The following is a 9,431-nucleotide window of genomic DNA, read 5'->3' as shown; positions in this document are numbered from 1 at the left end:
TCATTTCAAAATAATTGAAGTTCTGGATTTGTTCAAAGTCAAACTTTTTAAGTTTGACAAAGTCTATAGAAAAAATATATTAACATGTAGAACACCAACTTAGTCTTTTGAGATTCTTTCTGACATATAGTTTCGTACTATGTGTATTCGATATTGTAGATCTTAGCGTATTTTTCTATAAAAATGGTCAAACTTAAGCAAGTTTGACTTTACAAAAACCTAAAACTTCAATTAGTTTGGAACGCAAGGAGTATCAATGTCCACTAAGAAAAAAAAGGAGCACGAAAGAAACCTCACAGGAATATATATACAACCAACAAGCTCAACTTAGTCTTTGATTAGTTTCTCTAAGAAATGAGGCTCGAGACGAGCCCAACTTTGAATTAATAAAGCCATCAACCGCATCGGGCATACAACCCAACAAGCACATTAGCACAACGAAACAACTAGACTGACAAATTAAAGCAACGAAAAAGGCAACGGCCCAAAAGATACAAAGGTGTTGAGAAAAACAGCTTACAACACAAACCCACCTACACTGATAGGAAAAGAAGCACCCCTTGAAGATGGGGCCGCCCTTCAAGCTCGAACACCTGTCGGAGAAGATAGAAACAGCGTCGGAGAAGGCATTGCCAGCCGCCTTGCCAACGATCTAAGAACCGAGAAGATACCACACCCCGTCACCAGAGAGCTTGATCTCTTGTCCTAAGATGAACTGAACTACCCCTCTCGCATCATGGATCGAGATGGAAGGTATATAGATTTCGATCCAACAGCTAGGTGGCTAAGCTAGCTCGTCACGATCAGCGCGTCATCCCATCTACGTGCATGGCGGGCGGCACGGTCGCCGCCACGCCGCCGCGCTGCTGCAGCTCCATGTTGGCGTGCCATCCTGCATGCATCCGCCGCAATTCAACATACGTACACCAAACGACGATCACGAACGCACGCACGCACGCACGCACCGATGTCCATGACGAAGCCGCGGTTGTGGAGCTCGCGGTACTCCTGGCAGAGGGCGCAGAACTCGCAGAAGCAGTGGACGCAGAGGTCCGGGTAGGGGGCCTCCTGGAGGCCGTACTGCGCGCGCATCTTGGTGCGGTAGAAGCAGGTGTAGACGGGCGGGAACCACCAGGAGGTGACCATCCCGATCAGCATGTACAGCGCCGCGCTCGCGCCGCTGGAGAGGGAGCCGCGGTCCACGATCTCCGCCACCAGCCCGAAGGTGACGCACGGGCAGAAGCACGTCATCCAGCAGTTCCCGGGGTCCTCGGCGCAATCGAACAGGCCCGTCGACCAGGGGTGGACCGGCGGCTGCGCGTGCACCAGCGCGCGCGTCGGCGGCGCGGCCGGCGCTGGCAGCTGCTCGGCGGCGTCCATGCCTGGCACGCGAATTGATTTTGATTCCTCCGGCTAGCCGCTTCCTCCTCCGGCCACCGGCGGGTGGTGTAAGCGCGGGCGCGGGCGCGGGTGTGGTGGCCTCAACAGGAGCGCCAAGGCTGTTTATATCATGGTTGATCCGGAGGTAGGTGACCATGCATGCATCCAAACAACTCTGATCCAATGCATGCATGATTGATCCCATGCATGGCTAATCCCTATCTTTAGCTACAACGGGCAAAAATAAGTGCCACGTGATTTTCCTGCCCTTTCTTCTCCGCACAAAAATAGTAGCACTAGTTTCAGTCAGTGGTACAAAATTTTCTCTTGAATTGTGACTTCAAGAGAAAACTAATTAAATTTGTATACAAAACATCATATATGCTAGTAATATGCATAAGGGGTCAAACAACGGACGCGGATTTTGAGGACATGCGGCCACGCGCTGCCGTTATCCCGTGCGTCCACGAGCGCGTCGTGATCGGTAGCTAATATAGCCTCTCGCCCCCCACGCGCAATACTGCAGTGTTAATTACTCACGAAATGGGAATACATCCGCTATACCCTCTCGCCTGCTCCGTTGCAGTGCGTGTTAATTGAAGTAATCAATTCATGCTGGGTGTCATTATTCGGTGCAGGGGAGCTGGGAGTATTGATGGTGCGCAGTGCCCTCTTTTATTGATGCATTCAAGTGAATGGCGGGTGACGACTAGGCGATGACTTCCTTTGGGTGGTCATCAGTAATTCATGACAACCCTGCTGTTTGGTGTATGCACATTTGCCTTCGACGTGTTTACATCTGTTTTATGATTAGGGGTAGATTAATTACAGTAGGGCGCGAGCTCACAACGGTGTCTAGCTAATTTTTGTTGATAAACCAGCTTGCAGCCTGCATGAGCAAGCTAAACATACGGCTGATACATGCAGTTCGGCTAGCAAAAGTAAAACATATAAAAAAGGAACGACAGTCCCTCGCAGAGGGGATAAACTACAGAGTTCTGAGGAGGCAGCTCATGGCCATGGCCGTGCGAGGGGTGCATGCAGTGCACTGAGCAGAAGAAGATGAACATGTAGCCAGCGTTTCATTCGGGACAACGGATGAGAGGGAGTGGAGGCATCTGATTGGCCGTGTGGTATGATGGAGGTGGTGTTGAACTACTATGGGACAAGGACGAACACATGCTTTGCAAGCTCAGCTAAGCTGGGAATAATGGAGAATGGAAAAAGACAGGGAGAAGCGTCGCCCAGATAGCCGTTGTGACTGAAGTGTGATCAACGCGCGTCTCGCTCCTGCCTGGTGCAGCTAGCCGTTGGCACTACCATGCAATGAATTCCTCTCGACGCGCCAGACGTTTCAATGCGTGTGGCTGCCATGTGGGCCTTTACTGCAGCGCGCAGAGAAAAATACGAGCGCTATACCAGCTGGTGTACGTTGCCCATGGGAGTTTATACGGCAACGTTGTATTGGAGTAGCACGAATCGCTAGGGGACGAGTGGTGCTGATAACGACCTCGCGTGGCTGCATGTGCACACATGATTTATCGTCAAACAACCTCTTATTTTCAAAAATAAAAACTATGCATATAGTATAGTTCGGCTTGTCACTCATACATTTCTTAAGCTGCAAATCGAAGTTGCATTTGAAATTTTGGGACATCGTAAGCATGTGTGTATATGTTGTGTCAATGATGTCAACAATTTCAGAAATTCTTAGTATCACGACAAGAGTCGTAAGTATATGGGTGAACATGGTTTTCACGTGCACCGACGTAAAAAAAGAAGGGGGGGGGGGGGGGGGGGGGGGGGGGGGAGGATACAAGCAAAATAAAAAGAATACTGGAATGTTGGGTATCACATTCTAGGCGGGAACGAAGTTTCGTGGAGAAATGACATGGGTATCTCATAGTGAAGAAAATACAATCCGACCTTATTATTCCTCCAAACGGTGCTTTCGAACATAGCTCAATTTTGTCATTTTGCCTAGAATGCCATGGGTGTCATTTCGTTGTAAAACTTCAGAATGTATGTTATAAAAAAATCAGTTTTTATTTTTCTCAAATTTACTATTCATAATTGGTGCACCCAAAAAATTCTTGTCAAGTAAAAAAAATCATGTCCTTTAAGAGGAAACATAATTCATATACAAAACACTCACGCTAGCACTATGCATACCGTGTACCTCCTTTCGAAAAAAAAACTAGACATGGCGCGGGGTGCAATTGGAGCCACATGCTCGTGGTTTTTTTTTTTTGCGGTAGGCTAGCATCTGGGCCATGTTGAAAGCAATGAAGATTTTATGAAAAAGGGTTTTCCCCCGCTTTATATTATAAAGCAATGAACCAAGCATCCAACAAGTCAGTACATAGTGCAATTAAGTCATAAAGTCATGTTGGGGGCACAGCGAGACAAGCCCCAAATAAAGCTAAAAAAGGCTAATCCGGCTCGGGAGGAGGAGGCGGCGGAGGTGGTGGTGGGGCAAAAGCCGAGGCCAAGGAACAGAGACCAGAAATGAAGTTGTTGATGACGTCGTGGTCCCGCTGCTTGCTAAGCGGTCTCCAAAGCTGTAAGAAGCCACACATTTTGTAGATTGCATCAGTCACACGACATGGAATCACACGTTCGATGACAAGTTTATTGTGGCAACACCATAACGTCCAGGCTAGGGTGCCCAGTGCCACCCAGATGGGTGGACGCCTGGGACCGGGTAAACTAAGGACCTCCTCAAAGAGGTCCGGGAGGTTGTCGTGGCACCAGTTGCCACCAACCACCTCCCTGAAACAACTCCATAGGAATTGAGCCGCCAGACACCGAAAAAGATGTGGTTGCAGTCTTCTGGGACCAAACAGATGGGGCACAGACCGTTCCCAGGTCCGTTACGCTTCTGGATTTCCGTACCCAAAGGTAAGCGACCACGTACCCATTGCCAAAGAAAAATACGGACCTTCAATGGAATTTTATTTCCCAAAGAACCGCCAGCTCAACTGGTCCCGGCGAGGGGACAATCGCCTGGTAAAGGGACCTAGTTGAGAACCGACCACTAGGTTCAAGGTGCCACGAGGGCACATCAGGCTCAAGAGAAGGGGGTTGCAGAGCGATACACGAGAGCAATTCATCCCATTGCTCACGTTCCGTCGCCCCCAAAGGTACGGCGGAATGCAATGGCGCCCAAGTCGGAGTGTGATAGGTCTTTTTTAGAACACCTTGAGAGAGTGGCACGAGGTCCTGCATTTCATTAAGAAAAAGAGAGTTGATCCAGTTTATAAGAAAAAACAAACCTGAAAACTTAACATTCTCAGCCAATGATGGAAAACCGAATGAAAACCCAAAAAAGATTAAGAAAAAAAGAAAACGAGGGGAAAAAAAGAGGCACTGGAACTTGGCGAGAGCGAACTCGGAGGTAGGTGACCATCCAAACAACTCTAATCCCATGTCTGATTAATCCCATGCATGGCTAATCCCTATCTTTAGCTACAACGGGCAAAAATAAGTGCCACGTGATTTTTTTCAAAAAAGGGTTTCCCCGTTGAAAGATCGTGGATGTCGCCTAGAGGGGGGGTGAATAGGCGTTTTAAAATAATTACGGTAGAGGCTTGAACAAATGCGGAATAAACCTAGCGGTTAATTTGTCAAGCACAAAACCTTACAACAACTAGGCTCACCTATGTGCACCAACAACTTATGCTAAGCAAGATAAGCAACTATGTGATAGCAAGATATATGACAAGGAACAAAATGGCTATCACAAAGTAAAGTGCATAAGTAAAGGGCTCGGGTAAGAGATAACCGAGGCACGCGGAGACGATGATGTATCCCGAAGTTCACACCCTTGCGGATGCTAATCTCCGTTTGGAGCGGTGTGGAGGCACAATGCTCCCCAAGAAGCCACTAGGGCCACCGTAATCTCCTCACGCCCTCGCACAATGCAAGATGCCGTGATTCCACTAAGGGACCCTTGAGGGCGGTCACCGAACCCGTACAAATGGCGACCCTTGGGGGCGGTCACCGAACCCGTACACTTTGGCAACCCTTGGGGGCGGTCACCGGTACCCGTCAAATTGCTCGGGGCGATCTCCACAACCTAATTGGAGACTCCGACGCTTGCCCGGAGCTTTGCACCACAATGATTGAGCTCCGAACACCACCAACCGTCTAGGGCACCCAAGCACCCAAGAGGAACAAGCTCAAGGGCACCAAGCACCCAAGAGTAATAAGCTTCTCAATTTGTAACTTCCATGTATCACCGTGGAGAACTCAAACCGATGCACCAAATGCAATGGCAAGGGCACACGGAGTGCCCAAGTCCTTCTCTCTCAAATCCCACCGAAGAAACTAGTGCTAGGGAGGAAAATGAGAGGAAGAACAAGAAGGAGAACACCAAGAACTCCAAGAACTAGATCCAAGGGGTTCCCCTCACATAGACGAGAAAGTGATTGGTGGAAATGTGGATCTAGATCTCCTCTCTCTTTTCCCTCAAAAACTAGCAAGAATCCATGGAGGGATTGAGAGTTAGCAAGCTCGAAGAAGGTCAACAATGGGGGCAAAAACGAGCTCAAGAGTTAAGGAACCATTGGGGAAGAAGACCCCCTTAAATAGGTCCCCACGAATCTGCCCATTATGTGCAGAAAGATGTAGGACCAGTACAACCGGTGCACGAACCGGTACAACCGGCCAAAGCAGAGGAAAAACCAACCTGGAAAAAGCTCTAAGTGGTACAACAGCCTGGGGAACAGGTAGTACCGGTTAAACCGGTAAAACCGGTCAACAACCGCCCAAGAACCGATCCAAAACAGAAACTAGTCCGGTGGTAGAGCGGTACATGGCCGGTACAACCTCCGGACCAATTCTCGAGCGGTACAACCGCTCCAAACACCGGTTGTATCGGTCAACCGGTACAACCTCTCTACGGGGCGGTACAACCTCTCTATGTAAAACAGGCAATATCAAAACAGCCACAACTTTCGCATACGAGCTCCGAATTCGATGAAACCAAGTTTGTTGGAAAGCTAGCAACAAGGGCTAACACAATCTTGATAGAAATATCAATAAGAAGCAAATGAGAAAAGGCCCATAAGAAAATGGTGAGAACCCTTCCTTGGATAAGACTGGTAAAACCTCCAACACCGAAAACATCATAGAAGACGCATGCGAACTCCGTTTTCGATGAACTCAAGCTTGTCATCAAGATGACCATAAGCTCTAAGACTCACAAAGAGAACCAAACAAGAAACAAGAAACATGATGCAAGGATGCAATGGTTTGAGCTCTCTACTAACGATACGATCAAGCTACCAACTTGAGAGCCCCCCTTGATAGTACAGCAAACGATCCTATAACCCGGTCTCTCAACTACCACCACGAGACCGGTAAAATAGAAAACCTATCAAGGGCAAACCTTTGCTTGCACATGGTTGTCAGGACCCCGACTCGATGTCACATCGATCTAGCCGGTAACACCTCATATCACTTTGCGGCCTCACGCACGGTATCCCACGGGTGTCGCCTTACCCTTGCCCGGGACCGTTTGCGCCTTTTGGCTCACGTATATGATTGTGTCGCTAGCATCCATATGATAAGGAGCCCGGGCTGACATGACTAGTCGTAAACCCAAAGTGGCACAGACTTACAGGGACAGGCATTCATGACCCAGCTTCGGACGTGTCGGTCATCAGCAAGTGGGTCCGGGCTGTAGCACTGGGCTAGCAGGACTCCGGTAAACCGGGCTGTAGCGGGCTAACAGGACTCCGGTACTCAAAGCGTGACATTTCCCCGAAGGGACAGACACAGGAACGAAGAAGGACACATGCCGGCCAGCCTAAGTGTTCCAGAGCAGTAGCAAGCTACCATGGCTCAGCGGTAACACTAGGAGACATTTCCCGGTAAGAGAGGCTACTAAAGATAAACAACTAGATCGTCAGATCCCACACATACCAAGCATTTCAATATCATACACACAATATGCTCGATATGTGCAATACAACATGGCATCACAAAATGACTCTACGACTCAAGTAGTTTATTCAATAGGCTCCGAGGAGCGAGACATTACAAACATGGGTCTCATGACCCAACAATCAGAGCATACAAGTCAAAGCACAAGCGGAAGCTATCATGTCTGAGTACAGACATCTATAAATGAAAAAGGCTGAGAAGCCTGACTATCTATCAGATCCTGCCGAGGGCACAAGATCGTAGCTGAGGTAACAAGCTAAACGTCGAAGCCCACGTGGAACTACTAGTGAGACCGAAGTCTCTCTGCAAAAACATATAATAGGCAAACGTGAGTACAAATGTACCCAGCAAGACTTACATCAGAACTAACTACATATGCATCATTATCAACAAAGGGGGTGGAGGAGTTTAACTACAGCAAGCCAGCTTTGACTCGGTGGCTAACCTAACTACGACTGCAAGCGACTCTTTTGAGGTGACGCACACGAGTCCACATATTCACCATATCAATACACCACTATGGATCCGCTCCCGTCTCCCTACGAGAACGCCATCCATAGCACTCACGCTTATCTTGCGTATTTTAGAGTATCCACTTTCACTTGTCTATGAACTATGCAAGGGGTCCAAGTTTCCATATCCGAGGAATCCGGCTATTCGAATAGATGATGTTAACCCTGCAGGGGTGTACTTCTTCACACACGCTCTCGCCACTTACCGCCCTGTACACGTCATGTACCTCGGCAACCTTCAAGCGGAAGCCGGGCGAGGGAGTCGGCCACGACCTGACTAACCGAACAAGTCTCTAGTCCAGGTTTATCGCCTATTCGGGTTCCATCCGCAAGGAGATCCGGCCGGGGTGTCGCTTACGGCCCCAAACGATGTGTGCAGGGTTCCCAAGCCCACCAACCGGGTGCCACTTGGTACACCGGGCCACTGTGCCTAGTCTGTCCCAAGCCCACCTGTACCGGGTGCCACTTGGTAGACTACTAACACTGCCTACAAACACCAGAAACTAGTTGCAACTCCTGGACAGAGATCAAGTTGATTAATAAGTCGAGAGGGCTTGGAGCGCCCGGAGCCCAATGTGTGGTAGTAACTGATCATGGATCACAAACACAGAACTCAGTTCCTAAGGACGGCTGCAATGAGACAACCCACCATGTACTCCTACATGGCCTCTCACCGCTACCTTTACCAAATCGTGTTCACACACTTAGCTCACCCACATTGGGACATGTTCACACGCCTCTGATTCATCCCCGATGAATCAGACCTGACTCAACTCTAAGCAGTAGCAGGCATGACAAACAAGCATGAATGAGTAGGCACATCAGGGCTCAAACAACTCCTACTCATGCTAGTGGGTTTCATCTATTTACTGTGGCAATGACAGGTCATGCAAAGGATAAAGGGTTCAGCTACCGCAGCAAGTATCAAATATGTCGTTGTTGTCCTAATGCAGTAAAAGAGAGCAGGAGCGAGAGAGTGGGATTTTATCGGAATGAACAAGGGGTTTTTCTTGCCTGGCACTTCTGAAGATAACATTGAGTCTTCATCAGTGTCAACGATCACGTCATCGGTATCACGTCTATCGAGAGGGGACAAATACCGGCAACACAGAAAGGAACACAATCAATGCAATGCACAATATGATGCATGATCATGACATGGCAAAATGAATGTGTTTTGAGCTAATGCAACTAGCAACAGATTAAATGAAGTTGGTTTGAATACAAGATTCAAATTCAAACTCCATATGTGATTATTCAAATGCCATTTAATTGATTTGTGCTAAACAGCAGCTATAAGTTGTTCTAACATGCATGAAAATGGTACAGATGGATTCCTTGAATTTTTCTGATAATTTTTCATATATAAATTATTTAATTTGGAGTTACGGTTAATTTTCTATGAATTTTGGAAGTTTTAGGCATTTTTCTGGAATTTCAGAATTAAATTAAATCCAGAAAGCATTACTGCGTCAGCATGACGTTGGCATGACGTCAGCAAGTCAACAGGGGCCGGCTCGGGTCAAACCTGACGTGTGGGGTCCACACGTCAGTGACACAGGGGCTAATCCCGCGTTGACCCGGGCTTTG

The 9,431-nt window shown here is 48.2% G+C and overlaps 1 protein-coding gene across 1 annotated transcript; it reads right to left on the bottom strand.

The window, feature by feature from the left end:
• Positions 1-348: 348 nt before the first annotated feature.
• Positions 349-1,462, bottom strand: LOC123161932 (cell number regulator 2). The gene is made up of 2 exons (XM_044579744.1): positions 966-1,462; positions 349-892 (listed from the first exon to the last, which is right to left on the bottom strand). The coding sequence occupies exons 1-2, from the start codon at positions 1,378-1,380 to the stop codon at positions 804-806; spliced, it is 504 nt and encodes a 167-aa protein (XP_044435679.1). The 5' UTR covers positions 1,381-1,462; the 3' UTR covers positions 349-803.
• Between the last annotated feature and the right edge of the window lie 7,969 nt (positions 1,463-9,431).

The sequence above is a fragment of the Triticum aestivum genome, chromosome 7B (genome assembly GCF_018294505.1).
Source record: "Triticum aestivum cultivar Chinese Spring chromosome 7B, IWGSC CS RefSeq v2.1, whole genome shotgun sequence".
NCBI lineage: Eukaryota > Viridiplantae > Streptophyta > Magnoliopsida > Poales > Poaceae > Triticum > Triticum aestivum.
The sequence above is the reverse complement of the archived record's forward strand: the minus strand, read 5'-3'. Positions and strand labels throughout refer to the sequence as shown.

What these genes read in the sequence shown, in the direction of transcription:
- LOC123161932 (XM_044579744.1), bottom strand. Translation starts at nt 1,380, where the DNA reads ATGGACGCCGCCGAGCAGCTGCCAGCGCCGGCCGCGCCGCCGACGCGC. An exon ending in CGGCTTCGTCATGGACATCG is followed by an intron (nt 893 to 965) that starts GTGCGTGCGTGC and finishes GGATGCATGCAG; the next exon opens with GATGGCACGCCAACATGGAG.